The 25,514-nt window shown below is 36.4% G+C and overlaps 1 protein-coding gene across 6 annotated transcripts in view; it reads left to right on the top strand.

The window, feature by feature from the left end:
- LAMA2 (laminin subunit alpha 2) overlaps window positions 1-25,514 on the top strand; it is a 515,150-nt gene that overhangs the window by 474,149 nt on the left and 15,487 nt on the right. For 4 of the 6 annotated variants that reach the window (XM_058172060.1, XM_058172053.1, XM_058172038.1 and 1 more), the window contains 6 exons: window positions 4,147-4,158; window positions 8,260-8,380; window positions 11,205-11,381; window positions 13,985-14,133; window positions 17,749-17,925; window positions 19,710-19,899. In XM_058172060.1, the coding sequence (XP_058028043.1) occupies window positions 4,147-4,158; window positions 8,260-8,380; window positions 11,205-11,381; window positions 13,985-14,133; window positions 17,749-17,925; window positions 19,710-19,899 (826 nt within the window). The remainder of the gene's footprint in view (window positions 1-4,146; window positions 4,159-8,259; window positions 8,381-11,204; window positions 11,382-13,984; window positions 14,134-17,748; window positions 17,926-19,709; window positions 19,900-25,514) is intronic. The other 2 variants (XM_058172079.1, XM_058172043.1) reach the window with 1 other exon arrangement.

The raw sequence follows: 25,514 nt of genomic DNA, 5'->3' as shown, positions 1-25,514 counted from the left end.
TACCTCTCGCTTGGATTACTGTAATGCTCTCACATGGGCTCCCTTGAAGTGCGCCGGAGGCTTCAGTTAGTCCAGAATGCAGCTGCGCTGGTTATAGAGGGAGCTACGCGTAGCTCCCATGTAACACCGCTCCTGCGCAGACTGCACTGGCTGCCTGTGGCCTTCCGGGTGCACTTTAAGGTGTTGGTTATGACCTTTAAATCGCTCCATGGCTTAGGACCTGGGTACTTACGGGACCGCCTGCTGTTACCACACGCCTCCCACCGACCCGTACGCTCCCATAGAGAGGGACTTCTCAGGGTGCCGTCCGCCAAACAATGTCGGCTGGCGGCCCCAGGAAGGGCCTTCTCTGTGGGGGCTCCCACACTCTGGAACGAACTTCCCCCGGGTTTACGCCAAATACCCGACCTTCGGACATTTCGTCGCGAACTCAAGACTCATCTTTTTATCCGCGCAGGGCTGGCTTAAATTGGAATTTTAATGTCTAAATTTATTAATTTTAAATGGGGTTTTCTTAGTATGGTAAATTTTAATCATTGGGCTAATTTAAAATAAGTTTTTTAAATCGTATTTTAAACTTGTATATTGTATTGTCGGTTTTATTATGCCTGTACACCGCCCTGAGTCCTTCGGGAGAAGGGCGGTATAAAAATCAAATAAAATAAAATAAATAAATAAATAAAATTCTTTATTGGCCAAGTGTGATTGGACACACAAGAAATTTGCCTTTGGTGTGTATGCTCTCAATGTACATAAGGAGAATAAAATATATTTATCAAGAATAAAAAGATAACAACACTTAGTGATAGTCAAGATTACTAATAAGCTACCAAATTGTACTAAGAAACAAATAAAAACAATATAAGCAACATGGTGATAGTAATAAGTGGGAAGAGATAGATACTAGTAAGAAAGAGAAGAATAAGAGTAATACAGTCTTAATAAATTATTTGACAGTGTTGTGGGAAATAGTTGTTAAGTAGAATATTTTGTACTCAAAATATTGAGCCTTAAAATAAACTTTTAACAAATAAGAACATGGCTCTGGAACCAGTGCTGACAAAAAAGGCATCTGTGTATATAAACAAACTGTCATATTCCTGTTCTTCTCAACCTAACACATTTTGAACCTTAGTTTTTTTTCCCCCTGGGAATCATGCATCAAGAAGTTGAGAAAGAACATACAATATAACTTGACCATATTTTGATGATTCCTGTAATGTACATCACAATTCAATAGGGTCTCTGGTGGCTCAACAGACTAATGCAGTCTGTTATTAACACAGCTGCTTGCAATTACTGCAGGTTCTAGTCCCACCAGGCCCAAGGTTGACTCAGCCTTCCATCCTTTATAAGGTAGGTAAAATGAGGATGCAAATTGTTGGGGGCAATAAGTTGACTTTGTATACAAATAGGATGAAGACTATTGCTAACATAGTTTAAGCCGCCCTGAGTCTTTGGAGAAGGGTGGGATATAAATGCAAATAAAATAAATAAAATAAATAAATAAAAAATACATGAAATTCCTGCCTAGTTGTAAATTATTTGTATAAAGCACATTCTGTAGGCTTTCAGTTCTGATTCTGCAGGAAGATGTATAGGTATTGGAATTTGTTAGATTTTTAACTGTTAATACATAAGCTATGGAACTTTTCTGGATGTTTATAGAAAAATAAATGAAATAAAGGTTCAAATACTATACAATCCAGATATTTTAGTTATAGCAACTTCACTTTTACAGATTAATCATAATACACATAAAATCCTCTTATCTTTATACACAGAGATCTGGAATGAAGAGCAGCAAATCCAAATAACCTTCTGTTGTTTGATGAAACTAACAATGCAGTTATTTATTATTGTTTCCATTTGTTTCTAATTGGCCATATGTTTAAGCTCTTGAGTTCCACAGAAAATCTGTTGAAAAAATGATTTCCTGCCCATTTTTCGACAGGAAATTAAGCAAAATAAGTGTTAATAGGCTTAACACATACCTTCATGAAACGAAAACAGAAAGTTTCTGAAAGACTGAAAGACAATGGACTGAAAATCCCAGATCTTTCCCCTTTCACCAAAATCCTGTCAAATACAACTCCCTGACTTCTGCAACATACAATAATAATTGTTTAAATGTGACTTTCTGCCCCCAAAATTTTGTCTGGCTCTGCAGATCTTGAAATGAAGGGTCTCCATGGCTTTCCAAGATGCCAGCTGATAAAATAGTCCATTACTTTAATCTGTTCCTTTAGGAGAATCAAACTGTAAAAGATGACTAAATGTCTTTCATTTGGCTTTCTGTTCAATGTGATTCTTACAATTCCCCTTAATCTTCTCTTCTCAGCCACAGAATTGAATGTCTCCCCCCTCCATTAGTAAAGATGGCCTAGGAATTAAAGGGATGTGAGGGGTCCTTGACGCTCTCTGACCTTTGAAAGTTGATCATTTTCTTCTCCAACCTCACATACCAATCACATACTCCAGTGGTTCTCAATTTGTGGTCCATGGACCCCTGGGGAGCCATGATGCCATAGGGAGTCTATGAAGTCTTGAAGAAATGTAATGATTTAAATCTTGAGTTAAATCTTGGGATTCCATGGCCATGTTCCGTGAGCACAAAAGGTACTTAGAGGGGATCTGTGGTGAAGAAATAATTGAGAATCATTGACAGTAGCTTAACCCTATCTTAATCTTAGCAATGAAGTTGTGCCAGTATTTTGGCCAAAACATTCTCACTCTCTCACTCCCTCTCTCTCTCTCTCTCTCTCTCTCTCTCTTTCCCACTCTCTCTCTCTCTCGCCCTCCCTCCCTCTCTCCCTCTCTTTCTCTTCCCCCCCTCCCCCTTCCTCCCATCCTCACCACAAATGAACTATTCGTGATGGTTAAAACAATATAATGAAAAACAACGGTAGAAATATGAAAGCTAAATACCAATAAAATAACACCAAAAAATAAAACCAGATGTGATTACAATGCTCCCCAGAATACATTTTATCTGAATGAAACCGGGGAAGTGGGGAAGATGGCCAGTCTGAACTCCATTGGAAGACTATTCTAGAGATTGGTGCTACCTCTAAGAAGAAGCAGTTCCTGGACTCAGCTCCCATTAGCTCTCCAAACTGAAATAGTAGAAGTAATCTCTCCCTTGGCCAATTTTGATTGGAGCAAGGAGTCTGTTCATAACCCCAATGCCAAGCAATAATGGTCAAATATGTCAAAATGACAATTTTAATTGAACCTGCAAACTAATTGACAGCCAGGGCAGGTTTCTGATCACAAGTATTCTCAAAGAAAAATACTAGTTAACTACAATGCCATTCTGAAAGTGGCATTGAAGTGATCTTTAAAGACAATTTCAAGTAAAACACATTGCATCCTACCTGAATGGTAATATGGGTATGAATCACTTTAGCAAGATCCTCATAGCTGGTAGCGCAGTGGTGGCGCAGTGGTTAGAATGTAGTACTGCAGGCTACTTCTGCTGCCAACAGTTTGGCAGTTCAAGTCTCACTGGCTCAATATTGACTCAGCCTTCCATCCCTTCCAAGGTCAGTAAAATGAGGACCCAGATTGTTGGGAGCAATATGCTGACTCTGTAAACTGCTTAGAGTGGGCTGTAAAGCACTGTGAAGCGGTATATAAGTCTAAGTGCCATTGCTATAACAATTCCAGCTGAAGCTGTGCAAAAATACTATCAGAAGCTGCAACTCTAGAAAGTGCCCCAATATTTACCATACTTATATCAAGTTGAGAAAAAAGAAAACCAGTTTAGCTGAGTCCTGCCTGAACTTTTGCTTTGCCTGGGCATGTAGTTCCCTACTCGCACAATGATGATACATGGGAAATTATTTAAAAGAAATATCTCAACTCCCTAAGACCAGTGGTGGGATTCAAGTAATTTAACAACCGGTTCTCTGCCCTAATGATTTCTTCCAACAACCAGGTTGCCAAACTGCTCAGAAAGTTAACAGCCAGTTCTCCCGAAGTGGTGCAAACTGGCTGAATCCCACCACTGCCTAAGACTGTATTTGAACCTATCTGAAAAGCTGTATCATTACAAAAAGAAATTGTCAAAAATAATAACAAAAATGTTTTTTTTCTTTCTTTCCCCCTTTTTTATTTTTTTCTGTTTTTTTTTATTTTATCTAGTATGAAATCAAGGTAAAAGACATAACATTTAAATCAATGCTTGCATGCTGTAAGCTTTGCATGGGTTAAGTGCCGCTTGCAGCCAGTGGCAAAGCAAAAGCAATTTGTGTATGTCTTTATTCCAGCTGCTGCTCCGGGGCTTGCTCAGTTGGCAACCGATCCTGCTGCAGCACATCAAGCTACCCCCAAGTGCTTAACAGAGACCTACCTCATGCTGCGCACAATCGCAGCAACAGACACTTAGCTAGCGTCTTCACACAGCGGTTTACGTCTTGCTGTGATGGATTTCTTCTTCTTCTTCTTTTTTTGGGGGGTTTTGTTTTCATTCATTCCCCCCCCCACCCCTTATTCCCTTTTAAATTAATTAGATCAGGATCCTAAGGAAAGAAAAAGTCTAGATATGAGTTATAATAATACTAGCTTTAAAAAGCAGTCCATGTTGCAACTCAGCGTGGGTCGGATTAATGATCCAACTTAGTTGGAGGACTGAGACTTTGAAAACATGGATAGATTTTTTCTTTAAAAAGTCACTATCTAACCTGGACTTTTCAAGCTGATGTATTTGAAGAGGCTGAGACAGCAATTCCCTTGATGTGAGCCGCAATCCAGTGCTTCTGGAAATGGCCAGTCTAGGAGAACTAAAGTCTTATATTTCCATAAAGGCTAGAAGAATGTCTCTTTCAAGGACATCTCTTTTTCTGTGTATGTTAAGGAACTGTCCTTTGGGATTGAGCTGGATAAATCCAAATAGTCCAACAATTTGTTTGGAACAGAAGACAGCAAGATCTCTTTGTATGCTTGAGCCGAGGTGGCGTAGTGGTTAGAGTAGTCACTGCAGACTACTTCAGCTGACTGCTAGCTGCAGTTCGGCAGTTCAATTCCCACCAGGCTCAAAGTTGACTCAGCCTTCCATCCTTCCGAGGTTGGTAAAATGAGTACCCAGGTTGTTGAGGGCATTATGATGATTCTGTAAACCACTTAGAGAGGGCTGGAAAAGCACTATGAATTGGTATGTATGTCTAAGTGCTATTGCTATTGCTGTTGTAAGGCAGATATAAAGCTGATCATTTTCATTCTTCTGCTGTTTTCCTCTGTGCCTCGTGGGTTACAGAAGACCGCCTTAATAGCTAAAGGTTTGGTATAGCAGTCCTGGTAATAACATTCAGATTTGTTTCTATTGGTTCTAGAAGCCAAAGCCTTATCTGTCATGTATGGCATTTTGAATCAACTTCATTTTTTTCCCATTGCTTCATAAAAAAAATTTAAAATTGTTTCCAATACTTCCTTTATACATATGGCCCCTACACATATGTATGCTAAAATTAGAATTTAAGTTCATGTGATAAGCCCAAGGACAGAGATTTTCTTCTTACCAATCTCTGTAAACCGTGCTCTGTTCCTTTAAATAAGTAATTAAGGAATATCATGGCCTCTACTTAAAAATGAACCATAAAATCGATTTTGGAGTCATTTCGACATTTCAAATTGTTTCAAGTAGATTTTCTAATCTGGACCAATGTGGATTTTTTGTGAGTTGATTTGGAGTTCCCAGTTGGATTTGACAACTTGATTCATTGAGAGATTTGATCAAATCACTTCAAAACAAATTTCTGAATCTGGGCATCATACAGCTCAAGAAATATTTTGTCTAGGGGGAAGTAAAGTTGTTATAAAAATGCAATAGACTTTTAAGAAGCAGAGAAAAATTCAGATGGGAGAACAATGTTTGACACGAAGTTAAATTTAAATTGTATTTATTATTACCAGATCTGCTTCTCTAGCTCTGCTGGTGTCCACAGGGAAAGGAGAATAAACAGCATGCAAATTACCCAATTCTTACATTAACTTCGGTTGGCAAAATAGAATAGAATGGAGATAGTTCCTTCTTTTTTAATCTAAACTTCTGAGTATTGCCAGTTTTAGAAAGATGGATGCTACGCTTTGCTGAGATGGCTTCAGCGCAATTCAGCCTACCAACAACAATGAAGCAAAATTTTAAAAATGCTGTTTATGAACATTTAAGTTGTTAAATTAGAGTGTATTACAATTCTATACATATATGAATTGTGAATGATTGTGTTTCATATCTAATGCCAGATATTAAATTCTTATTTTCACAAGCATCTTTCACTTGGATGGTAAGTTGGTAAGTGTATAAGTTAGCCACTTATCTCAGGATATCTCAGTTTTCTGTAGCCTATCTTCTGTACAAAATTCAATGCCAATTTATTCATGAAATAGTTTTTCCTGGCTAGTGGAGTGGTGACATGAACATGGTAAACATTGATAAAAAGTCAACATTATTTGGTCCTTGAAGGGGTGGGTGGGAATCATTGGATTATTGCAATGTGTTGTGCTGTTGTTGTTTGCAAATCTTTGAAGTAGAAGTCTTCTATTCAAGACTTCAAGATACATAGTAGAATGCATTTTAAATTACATTTTTGCCTTGTGAGCAAATATAGTACAAATCAAATGTAAACATTAAAACTGGCAATATTCTTTCAAAATAGGGGGCCGGTTTAGCTCAGGCTGGTAAAGCCTGTTATTAAGAACACCAAGCCTGCAATTACTGCAGGTTCAAGCCCGGCCCAAGGTTGACTCAGCCTTCCATCCTTTATAAGGTAGGTAAAATGAGGACCCAGATTGTTGGGGGGGCAATAAGTTGACTTTGTAAAAATATACAAATAGAATGAGACTATTGCCTTATACACTGTAAGCCGCCCTGAGTCTTCGGAGAAGGGCGGGGTATAAATGTAAACAAAAAAAAAAAAATTGCACAATAACTGTAATGCTTTTAAGTAGATCACATGTCAGGCTAGTAAATTGTTAGAATATGTTTAACTGGAAATTCTAGTATTAGAAAAATAAACATGAGCATTTTAGAATATGGGAGGCAAAAATATACTTTATGCACTGTATAACTTAATGAACATACAGTAAATGTAATTCTGATCACAATTAACTCTGGTTATAGGTAATCATTAGGTTATAATAGCAATTGGGACTGTAACTTCCATTGTTAAGTGATCCAATCCTAAAGTGTAACATCACATGACTGCATTTTGTCAGTCCTTATTGCCATTGTCCATATCATCTGTATGGTCCTAACATCCAAGGTAATTAAGTGAGGACTTCAAAGGATCGTATTGTGAGAAGAAGCAGGAGTCCTAAGTAAGCAAGTTGGTAGGCTATGGGCAGGAGGACAGTCGAGGACTGTTTGCACACCACCGATGCCTAGGAAATCCTCCCACCAGGCAACAAGCCAGGGACATCTCTGTGATGCCTCCCCTACATATGGCTGAAGTAACTGGTGGTGATTCTGAGCAGCTATTTGCCCAAAGCTTCTCATACACAGCAAGGTAGCCAAGTGGCAGGCTGAAGCATGGTCCAGCATAGCATAGTCAGCAGAGTCACTTTATCAAATGGCTTGAGGCCAACTAGCATCAGTCAGTGTATCAGAAGGGAGGCAGGTGAAGATGATGAAGGTCAGAGGGGTCTGTGTGTCATAAATACAAAGCACCCAAATACAATCACCCAAATTTGATCATGTGACCATGAGGTTGCTGTGACAGCTAGAACTTTGAAGACCAATTGCAAGTTCATTTTTGCAGCACCGTTTTAACTTTGAACATAGTTCAAATGGACATAACCTGAGGACTACTTAGGACTACCTGTATTTTAGTCGTTATCATCATTTTGGTTGAGATTTCTCCTGTCTGTTTCTTTAGTCCAGTTTGTAGTTGTTTTAGAAACTAGAAGTCTCTAAATCGTTATCATCAAGGGATAGGTTTAATAATATTGTTCCTTAAATGCTTACAGCACATAAGACATTGTACAAGAATTTAATTTAATCCTGTAGCCATTATATTCTAGAAGAGTAGCAATTTTTTGCAAGAGAATTTTGTCCATGTGTATTATAGTAGAAATTCATGAGTTCAGTGGTTCATAAGCCCATGAAATTTTATTTATCATGAATGTATTGGTCTTTAAGGAAACACTGGGTTCTTTGAATTGGACCGGTATGAAAATCATATCAACATGGTTTTATAGAATAATTCTTTACATCCTGGGACGTTTCTTGAAAATAACTCTATTTTTTCTTTATATTGACAGACCAGAAGTAAACACAAAGAAATATGCAGGCTGTCTCAAGGATATTGAAATTTCCCGGACACCATATAATCTTTTAAGTAGTCCTGACTATCTTGGCATTACCAGAGGGTGCACATTGCAGGTTAGTTTTTGAACCCTCTATGTTCTCCTTGAACAAGTTAAAACTAGTGGTTTACATTAGCAAATGATTAAATTATAACTAGCATTGAACTAATTAAAAAGAATAAACTTGCCCTTCAGTAAATTTTTGAATAAATTTCTCCTTCTCCTTTCACAAATTTCTATATGTTCATTGTATTAATTATATGAGAGATTTCCACTATAGCAAACGGTACTATATATATGGGTTATTTATATCTTACTCTACTTGCACTAAGGAACTTAAGACAATATATATGGACATCTCAAGCAGAGTTGCTAAGGACAATTCTTAAATATATTCTATAGTAGTATATTGGACAAACAGGGCCTCTGGTGGCTCAGCAGACTAAGTCTGTCTGTTATTAACACAGCTGCTTGCAATTACTGCAAGTTCAAGTCCCACCAGGCCCAAGGTTGACTCAGCCTTCCATCCTTTATAAGGTAGGTAAAATGAGAACCCAGATTGTTGGGGGCAATAAAGTTGACTTTGTATATAATATACAAATGGATGAAGACTATTGCTTAACACAATGTAAGCCGCCCTGAGTCTTCGGAGAAAGGCGGGATATAAATTCAATTTTTTTAAAAAAAACTAAGCCTAACTCATATAACACTAGTTACTTAAATAAAGTAAAATGAAGCACTTTATTTCTATCAGTGTGAAAAATTGTTAAACCACAAATCAAGCCATGAATAGTTTATTGATGAGTTGAGCTCAGTTAACAAGATGAAATGCTGCTGCTGCTGCTGCTGATGATGATGATGATAAACCAGTGACAAGTGAAGGAACTTAAATACAACTGGCATGACTTTGAAGGGGGAGTGAGAAAATTAAATCCTTGTGTGTATAATTTACAAAAATAGCATAAAAGATGAATAGCATAGACAATCAATTACATCAATAGCATAAACAATTATGTTATAATGCAGATTTCTGTTGAATTACATTGTTTACCACCATTATTTCAGTGGTAAAATTTGAACATAGATTTCCATTGCATCCAATCCATCAAACCAAAGTTTCATTACAGGTATTCCTTAATTTTTAACTCTGCATTTAATGATGGCTTGAAATTACAGTGGTTTTGAAAAAAGTTACTTACCATTCTTTCTCAAAGTTATGACAGTTTCACCATCCTTGCAGTCATCTGATTGCAATTTGGGCATTTGGCAATTTGTTCGCATTTGTGATGCTTGCAGTATTTTATGGTCATTTGATTGCAGTCTGTGACCTTCCCAGCCATCTGCCGACAAGCAAAGTCGATTGAGGAAACCGAACTCAGTTAATGATTGTGTGATTCATTTAAAGACCATGTGAATTGCTTAGGAACCACACAATTCACTTAACAACCTTAGTAAAATGGTCTTAATATCAGATCCTGTCATGTGATAGTTTACTTAATGATCATGTTGGAAGAAATATCCTTCTGGGTTCAATTCCAAGTGGGAAAAAAGATACTGGAAAAATGGAGACTGCTTGGAAAGATGGTTTAATGGTGGACAGGAATCACATGGCTTAAGTTCCTGAGTAGAAAAGGCAATCACATGCTTCAAGGTGTTGGGTGAAGAACCAAAGAGAGGAGAAGAATGGAAGATACTGAGAGTGCCTGAGTTTATACCCTCTTTTGGGCCCCACCTTAGTATTTCCTGTTCCTGTATAAGAAATGTATCCTGATTGGTTGTCAAATTCCCAGGTGGTCTAGGGCTCTTAGCTAACTTTGTAGGTTATCCCTCAAGCCTGCTTGAGTCTTATCATGTGGCAGGGTTTCTGTTGCTAGATGGATTCTATTGTGTTGCAGGTGATGGCCCATTGACAAAGGTGGGGGGAGGCAGGAAGCTGCTTTGTCCTTAAAACATGTTTCTCCATTTCTCATCCAGGGAAATATAATATTCTGCCTTTTTAATATTTCCTAAAATATTTCATTCTTCTAGAAGAGGGGTGGGTGCTAACTTCCTACAATCACATCACTTAGTGATGAAACTTCCATCCCAATTTTGGTTATAAACCAAGGACTACCTGTATATGGCAGCTAAGAACCTGGATGTCTCAAAGACGATCACTTTTCATATTCACCAGCATATAAAACCAACCTCAGATGCCTCTGTGTTGTTCTGCCATGTAAGGGTTCCTCCACCAGCACCTTATCTCTGTTGGGTTCTTCAAACCATTATCATATGGCAGTCCATATACATTTTTAAATTTTAGCATCCCAAGTTTGGAATTAATTTACTAGGAGTTTTGAGAGGAACCATCTGATATCCTACCATCCTTGAGTCCTCTTCTGTGAGGTAATTAATAGGACAACTTTTATAATATTAGTTATCAAGGCTGCCACCTAGCCATCCATTTGTGCCTTGAAATTCCTTACTGAAGCTTTCCCATCACATCTTTCACTAGGTCTGCATTTACTTTCCTTCTGAACTCCTGTGGCATACCTGATTCTTGTTCCTAGAAAAGGGGGGGAGGGAGAGGAGGGTAATTGACAAGCTAAGAAGAGGAACATCAAGGGAATGCCCAACTACTTAATAGTTCTCTGTACTGAGGACTTCAAAGGTATAGCACATTTTTGGCAGCCATCTGCCAATCCTAGATATCCACGACCAAAACTAATAGGATCCTGGAAGAAGCTTCACATAAAAAATTATTTCAGGCTGAATCTAAGTCTAACAAATGTTTTCAAATGCTGAATAATTTAACAGATGGAGAAGTGCTTGTATAGCATTTTGAAATGTAAACTGTTGCACCATTTATTCTGATCTGCTGTTACAAGCATTTTTTTTATTCAATTCCTTCTTTCTTATAGAATATCTACACAGTCAGCTTCCCTAAACCTGGCTTTGTGGAGATGCCGCCAGTCTCTCTTGAAGTGGGAACAGAAATTCACCTGTCCTTCAGTACTAAAAATGAATCTGGTATCATACTCTTTGGTACTAATGAAATATATGTACCTCCAAGAAGGAAACGCAGACAAACAGGGCAGGTATGGAATGATAAAGGAATTGTTTTATTGTCTCTTATGAGCAAATCATTGGCAGGTACATGGTCAGATTTTTGAACTGAATTATTCCAGGTTACAACGATCCTAAAATGGAATGCAGTCTCAAGAAAATTCATTCAGTTCTTCTTTTGACAGCTTTAAAACAAGTAATTTTTTAATCTTTATTGTATTATCTTAAAATTATTTTAATTGACAGGATAGATAGAAAGAAGGGTATAAATTAAATAAAATTTAAGCAGCTTAATTTTCAAATGATACAGGGTTTATATTTAGAATAGGAGGCGAGGGGAGGAGGGAAGGAAAGGGAACAGAGAGGAGAGGAGAAGGAAGAGAAGAGAAGAGAAGAGAAGAGAAGAGAAGAGAAGAGAAGAGAAGAGAAGAGAAGAGAAGAGAAGAGAAAAGTTTGATGCTGCTATGATAAAAATCATGAAGCTAGAAACCAGAAAACTGTGACTTCTCTTGCTGCCAATGAAGGGATGAAGCCAGCTGAGTGCCTTTGACCAATCACTTTCTCTGAGCTGTAGAAACAAGGGTGAATTATAATTATGGGGAATGAATGAAATTCAATGAAGGGTAAAGCAAGGTTCTACACTTAGGCAAGAAAATCCAATGTACAGGTATAGATTAGGTGAAACATGGTTCAATAATAGTAACTGTGAGAGGGATCTTGGAATCCTAGACAGGACACTTACTAAACTATGAGCCAGCAGTGTGCTGCAGCTGCCAAAAAAGCCAGCATAGTCCTAGGCTGCGTTAACAGAAATAGAATCAAAATCATGTGAAGTGTTAGTATCATTTTACAATGTTTTGAGAAGAACACACTCTTGGAATATTACATCCAGTTTTGGTCAATACAATATTAAAAAGATGTGGAGATTCTGGAAAGACTGCAGAGAACCACGAAGACGATTGGGGGCTTGGAGGTAAAACAGGAATGGTTGCAGGAATTTGGTATGCCTAGTGTAGTGGAATGAAGGACTAGGGGTGGCATGATAGCAGTGTTCCAATATTTGAGGGGCTGCCATAAAGAAGAAGGGGTCAACCTATTTTCCAAAGCACCAGAAGGCAAGACAAGAAGCAATGGATGTAAACTCAACAAGAAGAGAATCAACCTAGAACTAAGGAGTAATTTCCTAACAGTGAGAACAGTTAACCAGTGGAATGGCTTGCCTTCAGAAATTGTGGCTGCTCTATCACTAAAGGTTTTTAAGAAGAGACTGGAGAAACATTTGTCTGAAATGATATAGGGTCTCCTGCTTGAGCAGGGAGGTGGACTGGAAGACCTCCCTTCCAACTTATTATTCTGTTCTGCATTTCCAAAAATCTTGCCAAAGTGCTAATTGACTAGCCCAGGCAGCAGTCACAAAGTACCAAAAAACAAAAAAACAAATAAAATCTAATTCCACCATATCATATTTAGTCTAAGAGGAGGAACCAGCACAAGGGGAAGAGGCCCTCCAAAATGTTGTATGAAGTATTTGCATCTATTCAGTTTAAATGATTCCTTTATTACAGTTAACTATATTATGTAGATATCCAAATTTATAAATGTTCTTGTGTTTTGTACACTGAAAGTAATGGGGAAATAATAAAATGAGACAACAAGCTTAAAGAAGGACACTTTAAAAACTAATTCCATTTTTATCTCAAACAACCAATTTTGTCTGTACTTCTTGAATGGAACTGAATTACTCCTTGGTTTTTGCACTTCCCTGAACTTCAGGATGCAATCTTGACTTTAAAAAAATAGTCATATTGGAATGAAATACATGGTAGACTCATTATTTCAGGATAAAGTAACTATAACAATATATTTTATGGGGTGGGGGGATTCACCTACATATTAAACTGAAAATTGACACAACAAAAGAGAAAAAACAGTAACCAGATGATACAAGCATTCTACTGTCTACAGCAGAGCTATCAAACTCACGGCCTGCAGGCCGGAGGCATAATGCACTGGCCACACCCACCCCTGGTTCAGCAAAGGGGAAAACAGTCGTGATACATCACGTAACAATGCCATGACAATGTGAGTTTGACACTCCTGCTCTACAGTATCCATCTCTTATTCTTAATTCAGTAGGTGATTACAGTAGTAGGTAGGCATGTAGGTATGTACACATAGATACACACACACACACACATACACATACACATTCTCCTTCTATGATTTAGATAAGAAATTAGAAGAACTGTTTAGGGAAATCTTAATAACACTTTAGAAGCCATGGAAAGACTCCAGTTCAAACTCTGGTTTTCAGTGATGTATGCAGATGATACACACATATTCCCTTCCCTTTTTGATGATATCAGTACGATAATACATATTAGAAGTCCAATATATCTTCAAATCATTGCTGGTAGCTAAAACTAGTCAGGTTCTCCAGATTTAAAAACAAAAATTTATTAAACTTGCATGCCATCTGACTATTAAAAAGCCAGTAATGGGTTGTTGTTGTTTTCTGTGTGTCCTTTTCTGAATTACCCGAGAAGGAGTCTGTGTTTTCTTGGAGAAAATGATTATAAAAACATAAAAATTAGGAATAAAGGCTTTCTGCTGAAATGTTTGTGGTTCCTCACAGGTATATTATGCTGTATTCCTGAATGGAGGTCGGCTTGAAGTACATATTTCTACTGGAGTAAGAGATCCACGCAGGATTGTTGTGAAACCTGAGTCTGGCGAGTTTCATGATGGCAAAGAACATTCCCTTTGGTTGGAAAGACTTGGAGGGTAATAAATCAGAAATTAGGGGTTCTGGATGATCCCTCTGTTTTTTCTGCCAAGCGCCTGAAACTGTAAGAGAGAAGAATGAAATCGCTTTGTAATTTTCATTTAAAAATTAACTTCTGAGAATGGTGAATTTATTGCTACCCAGGTTATGCTTTAGAGTAGGCATTATTGCTTCAGGTTTTCTTTAATCTAAATGGCTTTGTTTAAACTTAGACACCTTTTGTAAATGCACTGTAAACGCAGCCAAGGAATTGGATCATGAGGTAATATAAAAAAAAAAACTTCCAGTAAGAAGCCAAAGTATCAGCAGGGCCTAACTGACCAGAAATTAAACTTCTATATATTTATATGCTATTTATCATACATTATTGAAATAAAGAGTAAGAGAGGTTAGATTGCCAATCAAAAAAACAAACAAATGGGCTCATGGTTTTCTGAGCCAGGTATCAAAGCCATGATTGATATGCCCTCATACTCAAGGGAAGAAACTGTCTCAAGAAAAAGCTATTGATACAAATGCAGTACTGAATTATGGCAACTATTTGCCCTTCATTTCTTCTGTTTCCCCTTCAATTGTTGTTCAACAGAAAAGCAAGAAACTAGGGCTGAGACATCTGGGCTGCAAAAATCCAGATTGCTACTAAAAGTTAGCAAAGAACTAGAGAAAGCTCTCTTTGCTACCATTGTGGGATTTCTTTTTCTCTCCAGTCTCAATCCGATAGCCTTGCAGAAGCATTATATGCAAACCATTACTAAATTAGGTTTATAGAGCAATGAGACTCTTCATAGAAGGAGGTAATGCTGGCTGCAATTCTTTTTGCAACCAAGTTAGGATATACATAAGCCACATGAAAATAAGTGATGGTGGCTTAAGGAAAGGAGATGAGTACATTATGATTCTACACAGATTAGAAGCTTCCTTTGACCATAACAGGATATATGTTATGATCTTTGGTTCTGATAAAGTTTTTTAAACTGGTTTCTCACTTTATGTATGATATATAGTTGAGCTCTTCTGTCTCAGAGTAATTTTAAAATGCTCTGAGAAAGTTTTTAAACTGGTTTCTCACTGCATCTATGGTGTATAGCTGAGTTCTTCTGTAACCTTAAAAAAAATCTGTCAGCAATGACTGTAAGTTTGGGAAGGAAACAAATAACCTTGCCACTGGTTTTTTTCCCCCCAAGCAGAGTGTTATTTTAATGCATTGCACCTCAGCAGTTTCAAAAATGTGCCATATGTTAAGACAAGAGACTCTGGTCACCTGTCAACAAGTCCATTCCCTTTTGTACCCACCATTAGTAAAATGAATACAGTATAATGACCACAGGAAATACTCAGTTGAAGAAGAAGAAGAAGAAAGACAAAATTGACTGCCAGACCACTAAATATCCATAAAATTGTGGCTAAAGCCAGCAATAGATTTGAAAAGCTTTTCACTTTTCACAAAAGCTTCCTTCTCGGAACCAGCATTTGTCTGTTGCTTATACAACAGACAGAATCATGAGATAAAGGTAAAGGTAAAGGTTCCCCTTGCACATATGTGCTGGGACAAGTAACGGGAGCTCACCCCGTTACATGGCACTAGGCATTCGAACAGTTGAGCTGCCGACCTTTCGATCGACAAACTCAGCGTCTTAGCCACTGAGCCACTGCATCCCTGGAATCATGAGATACTGAGCCCTTAATACCTCAAACTAACAGATATACCCTGGGAAAGTCTAGCTATCCAAACTCTCTTCCTCTGTCTACTACCTATCATCTATCCATCTAGCTATCTAGCTAGCTATCTAGCTATGTATCTAGCTATCTATTGATCGATCGATCTATTTAATCTCTGTCTAGATATCTTCCATGGAAATGTTACCATCTCTTCTGGCAGCAATCATAAATTTTATTAAATTTCCAGTTGCTAAAAATGTTCTTAATATTTCCCGGATAATACGGAAATTGATATATTGATAGTACTAAAATAACACTAATTTAAAATCCCAAACAATACATTGTTTAGTTTAGCAATGTAAACTGAAACAAGACTATGATGATGTGTTTACTTACAAGGACAGTTTGTAGTTATTACTGCTTCATACTTTTTTTTCTAGTGGATAGAAATACATCCTAAACTCATTCTTTAAAGAAGCCCTTATCCAAACTACATGTACAACAAACATCAGATTTTTACAAACTGGATTGTTGTAAAACTGGAAAAAGATAATTTATCACATTAATCATTCCATCTGCTAATTATCACACAGGCTTTATTTTATTATAAGTACAGTGCATTTTTGAAAACTCTTTGGAAAGCTAATTGCCCATATAATTATGAACTAATTGCTGTCCATTCCAGGATAATTATGTGATAGCATTGACAAGTGAGGTTCTTTCTTTGTGTGCTGGTCTTCTCTGCCTGTGGATAAGCATTTTCTTGGACAAATTCAACAATAGCTAAGTGCTATATAAATTATTAGAAATTTAACCAGCAACTATGTTAATAAGTCATTATACATATTTCTAGCTTTGCTATAAAGATTGTCTCTTACTGCCTGTTAATAATGTCTAACAAGAACAATGGGCTTTTATTATTCTATTATCTGGCATGGGATCACCCATTTGGAAGGGAGGAAAAAAAAGTGAATGCTTTATCTCAAAGCTTATTCTGAAAACTAGTGTGGCTTAGTGTACCTAATCATAGTGTAAAAGGTTGAAAGAGAACTGTTCTAAGCTTCTGTATAAACTGAGTGGAAAAACCTCTTTCAGGACTGAGTTACTATTATGTTTGGCTTGAGGATCTATTTTCACCCTTCTTAAAAAAAATGAATGTGTTCTCTTTGTTGTGTCCAGCAATTTTGTTGAATTGTAAAATTAGGAATTGGTAAGGTCTTAAAGCTCATGTAAATGGACCAGACTACTTCCATGCTCATTATTTACTATGAATATATTTATTTACATATCTTGAAATTGAATTCCATTGCTCTCTTTTGGCATTCATGGTTTCAGGAATGTTACATCTATAAGTTTTCTAGAAATGTTTTTACCTATCTCAACAGGTAATAAGATGTTAAAGTTAATTCCACTTAAGCCATTGTTGAAGAAACAATACATCTAAAAAAATAAAGAATTCAGAGAAGGAGAAGGGAGAATTTAACAGTGATTGACATCCTTGTTAAGCCGGAGATGAAATAAATCTAAGGAACATTAGTATTCTGTATATGGTTTGGATATGTCCATTAGTAACTTGTTACTGGTTAAATATTATTCCTATGGTGAACCGGGATAGGAAGGAAATTTGCAATACTGCAGGGAAATTACAGTTTAAATATGCTAACATATTGTTAAATTATTATATTCTGATATTCTGTGTATAGAGAGCCCGGCCCAATTAAATTTGTCATCTCAGATCTCAGATCTCAGATTCAAGGACTCTATAAATCAACGGGAAGACAAGATCAAACAGTATCATTCCATACAGTCATGATTTGGTGGTCAAAAGGGAAAAATCGAATTCTTATCCTTCTTCTTCACTGTATCAAAACTTCAGGCTTTTTTAAGGCCATTATTGCAGTGTTGTATCTTAATCAGGGCGATTTGCTAATGGTGGGCTTTTCATAATTCTGCAGGCTGTTTGCTATTCAAGTAGATGAGGACAGAAGACAGTCCCAGCGACTCCCAGTCGATCAGCCTATCTCCATTAAAAGGCTTTTTGTGGGAGGAACCCCACCTGAATTTCACGTGCCCCCAATTAAAAACATACCTGCCTTTGATGGCTGTATATGGAACCTGGTTGTCAATGCTGTGTAAGTATATCTTAATGCTGTTCCAGAAACCTATCACTCTTAGATATTTGTGACTTCCCATATTTTACATGAAATGAAGATTTAAAAGAACCGCTTCCAAACTCGAATCAGAATCAGAATTGTAACAGAGCTTAAAGGAACCTTAAAGGTCTTCTAGTCCAGCCTCCTGCTTAAGCAGGAGCTCCTGTACCATTTCAGACAAGTGGCTGTCCAGTCTCTTCTTAAAAATCTCCAGTGATATACTATTGAAGAGTGGATATTAAAAGTTGCAAATTTAGCAGAGATGGCAAAAATTTCAGCGTATTTGAAAGACCACTCACAAGAAAGATACATATTGGAATGGAGAAGATGGATTGATTATATTCAAAATAAATATCAAATTAAAAAGTATCATATAGCTTATGAATGAATAGAATGTAAGAATTGTATGCATATTTTTTTTTATGTAAGAAGGGAGTTAAGGTTCCAGGGGAGGGATGGGAGTTTATGGATAGTTAGCATAGTTTAGTTTATGATTGTTAGACGTTATACCTGTATTTTGCTCCGGGAAGTCTGAGGGGGAGGGATTGGGAGAAGCTGGGAGGGGGGAGCGGGAGAGGATGAGGGAAGGGTGGAGGGAGAATTTGTAAAAACTTTGTAAAACTTTTTAATAAAAAAAAATCTCCAGTGATAAAGCACCTACAACTTCTAAAGGCAAGCTGTTCCACTGGTTAATTATCCTGGCTGTTAGGAAGTTTCTCCTCGATTCCAGGTTGCTTCTCTCCTTTATGACCGTAGTTTCCATCCATTGTTTCTTGTCCTGCCCTCTGGTGTTCTGCTAAAATAAATTGAAGAGAAAAATCCTGGTCCCTGTCTATTCTCATCATCCTTTTGTCCATAGTAGCCTTGGCTGACCCCAAACAAATGTACCTATCAGTCATCAAAAGGATGCCCATTTCTGTCCTAGGGAAAGAGAAGATTTGGCTTTCTTTTGCCCTCAAGGAAGGGATCAGCATGCTGGAGAAGATACATCAAAACATTTCTGACTTTCCTTCCCCGCCACCCCCGTGATCAGTCTGGAGGGGAAATGAAAGGGTCAGCCTCTTTTTCCTGTAGTGATATTCATGGGATTTGGGCTTGAATACAGCCTGCTCAATCATTCTGGAAGAATTCTGTAAAGTTTTCCTGAGGTCTTGTATCCATAGTCAGGACTAACACTTTGGCCTCTTTTCCTAAGAATAGTTACTGTAAGTCAGAGTCTACCTTCTGAGGGTCTATTTCTTCTTTTAATAGTTTTTAGTTTCTTAATGTAAACTACTCACAAGTCATCTGGAATAAAGCAGCCTCTAAAAATAGCAACCACAACCAGAGTATCTTAATTATACCCATATTAGTGACCTGGGATATCATAGATCTTCGGTAAGAAGAGATGATCTACTATATTTTTAATGTTGCCATTACTCCAAGCACCTCAGAATAGTATTCATGTCTCTGCATCGCCTCTTTTAATATTGGAAGTTGACTAAGGTTAAGAAATAAGTCTTAGTCCATGGTCCCTCTATGCATTTCATGGCTTTGTGGAGATTTAAACTCAGTCTGCAATGTCATCTTCAATATGGTAACAGTGCAACATCTAGCACTGCACGTGCTAGAACCTTTTAAAGCAAATATAGCGTCGCCCTGGTTCCACATAAATTAGTTACAATCCACACTGAATTGTTCGTTTAACTAATTATAAGGGCATAGAAGAGATAATATTGAATAAGGCATTATTTCATGCTTCTGGTTTCATTGTGTTTCCATAGTCCAATGGATTTCGCCCAATCAGTAGCCTTTGAAAATGCAGATATAGGACAATGTCCTGATTTAGGACCACATCATGAAAGGGAGGATGAAGATCAAACTCCCGAGACAACAAGTCATCCTGAACCAGAGAAGGGAGAAAGGAAAGCAAGTACACCTTCTCCTCCTCCTCCTCCTCTCCCACCTTTTCCTGTAAGTGTTTCTGTGACATTATTGTGGGTTGGTTTTTTTTATATTTATGAGACTTGGATGCCGCACAGTTGTACTATGTGCAACATTAACAGTTTTTCACATTTTTTAACTAAGCACTGCAGAACTAAGGGTGCACAGGGAGTATTATAAAAAGGCAATGTTGGAAGCTTATATTAGAGGAATGCAATGAAGGGGTGTGTATATTTGTATTAGATCAGCGGTCCCCAACCTTTCCAGCTTTGCAGACCGATGGTGGGGAGGAGGAAATGTTTCTGTGTGAGCAGCAGGTGTGCACGCTCTCACACCCAGTTCCATTTGCATGAGCAAAGAAACAATCGTGCTCACAGCTACCCCTCGTGCAAATGGAGCTGTGCACATGCGCTCACCCAACGCTTGTGTGGCCCAGTTCTGAATGGGTCGCAACCCATTTGAAACTGGGCCACAGCCCGGGAGTTTGGGAACCCCTTGCTAGATTACATATTCCAAGGAAAGCTGTAGAGGAAAAATAATGGCACAATGATTATATCATTATGGAACTAAAAAAGTTCAAAGAATTTATTTGAGTTACAATCAAATATGTCTCTGAAATGAAAGATAACCAATAACTGCTTGTAATATTAATAAACAGGAATCTGATCCAGCAAAAAATGAAGAATATTTGAGTAGAATAGTATTTACAAAATTTACCAATCAACAAAAAGCCACTTAATCTGAAGAAGAAACTACAGAGGAAATTTAAAAATTAAAAATAAATAAAAGTCCATTTCTGCAATATATTATAAAACTTTTCAGGAAACTCTGAATAAACTTTAACTCAAGTAGTGAACAGAAGTCAGGTACATGAAGAAGGAAACAATTCAGTTTGTCCTGAAGCATACAGATCCATTTTGTTATTGAATGTGGATTATAAACCCTTCATGGCAACCCTTGTTAAGGGGTTAAGTGGCTTTTTAATTGAATTGATACATCCTGGTGAAATAAGCTTTATACCAAAGGGGAATATGGAAGATAATATTAGTTATATTCTAAATGTTATTAAGATAAATCAGAAGGAACAAAAACTAGCCATTTTTTTTCCTTGATGCTAAAAAAGCTTATGACAGTTTGGAATGGGATCTTTTCCCATTTTGATAGTTGCAGCTATCAAAAACATAGACTGCATATCTAACATTTTGGCATACATGCAGAGAAACTCTGGGATAAATATAGGAAAAAAATAAGTCTACATTTTTCTCCTTTTACTTCCTTAGTGAATGCTTATTCTTTATTTGAACTAGGGTACTCAGAAATCTGCTTAATGGAGAGAAAGCATCTTGACAGATTACAAAATTAAGATACTTAAATCTCTTAATTATACACCGTTCTTCTACAACTCACTATCTGAGTTAAAGTCTGTATGATTAAATAGATGCAGAATTTGAATATAGTTAATAAAGATGTTTAAAGATGATTAAGAAGTTTGATATATAAATAAATAAAATAAAGATGAAACAGTAGGGATTTCAATGAAAAATTAATTAATTAATTAATTAATTAATTAATTTTTTATGTCACCCATCTCCCTTACAAGGTAACTTTGTACCGCTTTCAAGTAATATCATTTACAGAATTGTCTTTGTGTATTGTTTATTATCTTTTGTCTTTCTTTATTCCTCCTCTTAACTCCAATTGGATTAATCAAGTATCTTTAAAGTGTAGTAGAGATGTATTTTGATCATAAAAAGGATATGAAATGGCTGATAGTGTTATAAATTTTTAATTATGTGCTACATTATTTTAATTATATGATATCTTAAATTTATTGATTCACAGTTCATGTTTTAAAGTTATTTTTTTTAATCTGCATTATCTATTTTTATTGTCTTTTAAATTTGTACTTATCTCGGTACTATCTTTTATAATTTTTTTATCCTGCCTTTATTTTATTTTAATAACATAGGTCAGCGAACATGCACAATACTACTTCCTTCTCCTATTTTCCCCCACAACAAAAACCCTGTGAGGTGGGGAAGGGAGGGAGGGAGTGAGGAAAGAGAGAGAGAGAGAGAGAAGGAGGGAGGGGAGGAGAGGGAGAGAGAGAACCAAAATCACTCAGGCAGCTTTGATGCCTAAGGTGGGGCTAAAAGTTAGTCTCCTGGTTTCTAAGCTGGCAGCTTCACCATTATATAGGTTCCAAAATATTCATGCAATGAATTAAGCCGATTCAACCCAGAAATATATTTTTACATCTTTTCCTCTTTCTTTTAAAAGAATAGCATATAGCTTATTAAAATAAATAGGAAAAGAGTTTCCGATGGCAGAAATCAAACAAAATCAAAACATGACATGCAACAGTTTGAAATAAGATTAGAAAAATGAAAAATGAAAGCCCTCCATGGGCAATTTTTGAAAGATACTGAAAGAAAAATCAGACAATAACAATGGCTTAAACACATTTTATTTTTATTTTTTTAAAGAAGAAGCAAAAGGAAACCTTTTCGTTCCCCAAGAAGAAGCCCTATGCACAGATGACATTAGGTCAAAATAGAAATAGAAAAGAAAAGAGAAAACAGAAAAGACTCAGTTTGGCATATCCTGGGTTATGCCAGGATAAGGATGAAACATTTAACCATATGATAATGGAATGCAGCAATATTACAAAAGAGGACATGTTCAGATTAGGATGATACTACACTGGCATTGATGTACACTGTGCAGCTCACACTCCATAAAAACTATTTGAAACATGAAATAGGAGGGTGTTGCACATCGCAGAGCAAAACTTTTAAGAGATTTTTAAATCCTGACTGATTGACAGTCAGCATACCAGACATTGTTATCAATGAAAAAACATGTTTGGTTAATTAATGTAACTATTCCAAGAGACAATAATTTTGAAGGCAGATAATTGGAAAAGACTGCAAAATAAGGTTTGCAAAAATCTGGGAATGGTTGACATTAGGGACAAGGTATAAGTACCACAAGGACTTAGAATTTGGACTGCCTAAATTCTGAACAAATTATGACAGTCCAACTATAAACAACTGCACAATTGAGCACTTCATACATATTTAAATACTATCTTTACTATTCCTAAACCCTTGAGTAGGGCTTGAATCCAAAGAAGAAAACTTGAGAACGTCAGTTGTAACACATGATCAGTGGAATTGGGATGATGATTTATGATGATAGACATTTGCCATAAGCACAAGACCTAATATAAACTATAATTTCAGGATGTAAATTTCCATTATTTTAAAAACTATTTTTAGGATTATAATATGTATTCAATATTAAGGAATGAATTTGTTATTCAGAGTTACCTTTAGATCTTTCTTTCATTGTTTCCCATTATAATTCATTGTAGGTGTCTCAGGTTAGATAATGACTACAGGGGTTTCCCAAGAAATGCCTTTTTCGATACTATTTTTGATATCCTATTACTTTGAAGTTTCTGCTGAAACTTCCACCACAACAGTAACTTTGGCCACGTTGTATTTGCAAGATGAAGATCTGTGCAATTAAAAAAAATGGATGGAGATCAATGACTCTATCTACCAGACCAGCAATTTTTTAGCTTCCTATGAAATGGTTTATGTATGAACCTGTCATCTAAAGGGGAGAAAGTTGGAATCCTATTATTTAATCTCTTCTCTTTTCCTATTTTCAAAAATAGAACTGATTACAGTACAGCTCAGTGTGTCAACATCTCAACCATTGCTCTCTGTCACTGTGACAAAAGCCTGGCATTTGTTTGCTTCTTTCATCAGCTACTCTTATATAGAAACCACAGCGGAGAACCAAGCCAATCTCCCTCCTTGTCCAATATAATCACTGTATCATATAAAATAGGATGCACAAGCAGAAAGCCATTTATGCACAAATCTTATCTATACTTGCTCAAAAGCCTCCAAGTTGTTGTTGTTGTTGTTGTTGTTTTTTAGAAGAGACTTTAAGGAATCACACATGTTGAATTACAGCAGGAGAATTGCTTCAGTGAAAGAAGGAAGCAACAGAAACCTGAAAACGACACGATGTGCATATAGTGTGTCCTTTTGGCAGACTTGATTTGTACATGGCATGTAGCTCTAAAGCACTCTAACTACAGTTAAGCATTAGTTACTCAGATTTAATAATATATGATATATGTGACTGATTTTTGAATAGGCAACATAAAGCAGCATAATGTATTAATTCTCATAAAATACCCTGATGGCACACGTAGAATATATATATATATAGTTATATTGCATTTGACTTTTAAAAGATATACTGTACCTTTGTAACATGTTGCTGGTACAAACAAATTGAGCTAAAATTTGCATACACATATTGATATAGTTTATTCAGTAATGAAGTTATCAATAATATTAATAACTTCAATATTATTTTGCTGGTGGTACTTGCTGATATCATTATTATACCATCTTCTATCCCAAAGGTAGCCATGTCTAATCCATTTTTAAAGAAAACTGCTGTAAGCTTGGAACATGAGTTCTTAAGTGATTTTTTTCTTCTTCTTGAATATTTCCTTTGCAGCTTTGCATTAAACAAATCTTAGCCAAGCTCTGGGTAGGTAGACATAATAGCTATTCAAGATAAATAATAATAATAACAGGACTTGGTAATGCTTAGCAAAAAATAATAATTAAAAAGCAAATATTGTTATTTTTCCAATAATAAAAGGGCAAATTGCCAATATATATTGTAATAGCTTTATTGTCCACAAAAATAGGAAATAAACATAAAAGAAAATTGTTACAGTTCTACAGATTCACAAACACTCTCTGTCAGTCGATCTGCTGGTGTGGTTCCCTCTTAAATTGTAAAAGAAAATGATTTCAAGGTTATCAAGCTTTTTTGGAAAGCGGGACATTTGTTTTCTATAGAAAAGGCCCCCAGCTTCTATTTTTACCTTCATTTCATTTCATAAAGGACCCTGCTTGATGACTCAATGAATAACACTTTCATATAAGGCAGTTTTGTATGTTGAATCTCAATAATTATTTTTGTCCCATTCTTTGAATTGCTCGTTATTTCTATATAAAGTTCTGGAGCTTTTAGTGCCATTGATAAATTCTGGCTATGGGTCTCTTAAATAAACATTAAAGAAAATAGTTTAATATATACAGAAAGGCTTTATATTAAACTAGAATAGAATAGAATAGAATAGAATAGAATAGAATAGAATAGAATAGAATAGAATAGAATAGAATAGAATAGAATAGAATAGAATTTATTGGCCAATTGTGAAAGCGTAGGACAATTTCCACCAGAATGACTAAGAAACAAATATCAATGTATCCATAAGAGCTCATGCGATACCAGTTTGATGGTGTTTTGGCCAACTTTTTCATAGCTTTGTTAGGAAAAGCTACTTGATATTCTTAAACATGGGTATGAGTATGAAATACTCTCATTATTGAAATAAAAATTGCAAACAAGCATCAAGTCATGAAAACAAGCATATAATGATACATTTTAGCCCCAAAAATGTAAATTTCATCTAACCATTAGTGGGATTTCAGCCGGCTGACCCTGTAAAAGGTCTTAGAGTCACAGCGGACAGTATCACAAAAATGTGAACACATTCTGCAGATGCTGTTGAAAAGTGAATCCCGTGCTTGGAATCATTA

Source organism: Ahaetulla prasina, chromosome 1 (assembly GCF_028640845.1).
Source record: "Ahaetulla prasina isolate Xishuangbanna chromosome 1, ASM2864084v1, whole genome shotgun sequence".
NCBI lineage: Eukaryota > Metazoa > Chordata > Lepidosauria > Squamata > Colubridae > Ahaetulla > Ahaetulla prasina.
This window is presented reverse-complemented; position numbering and strand designations above follow the sequence as displayed.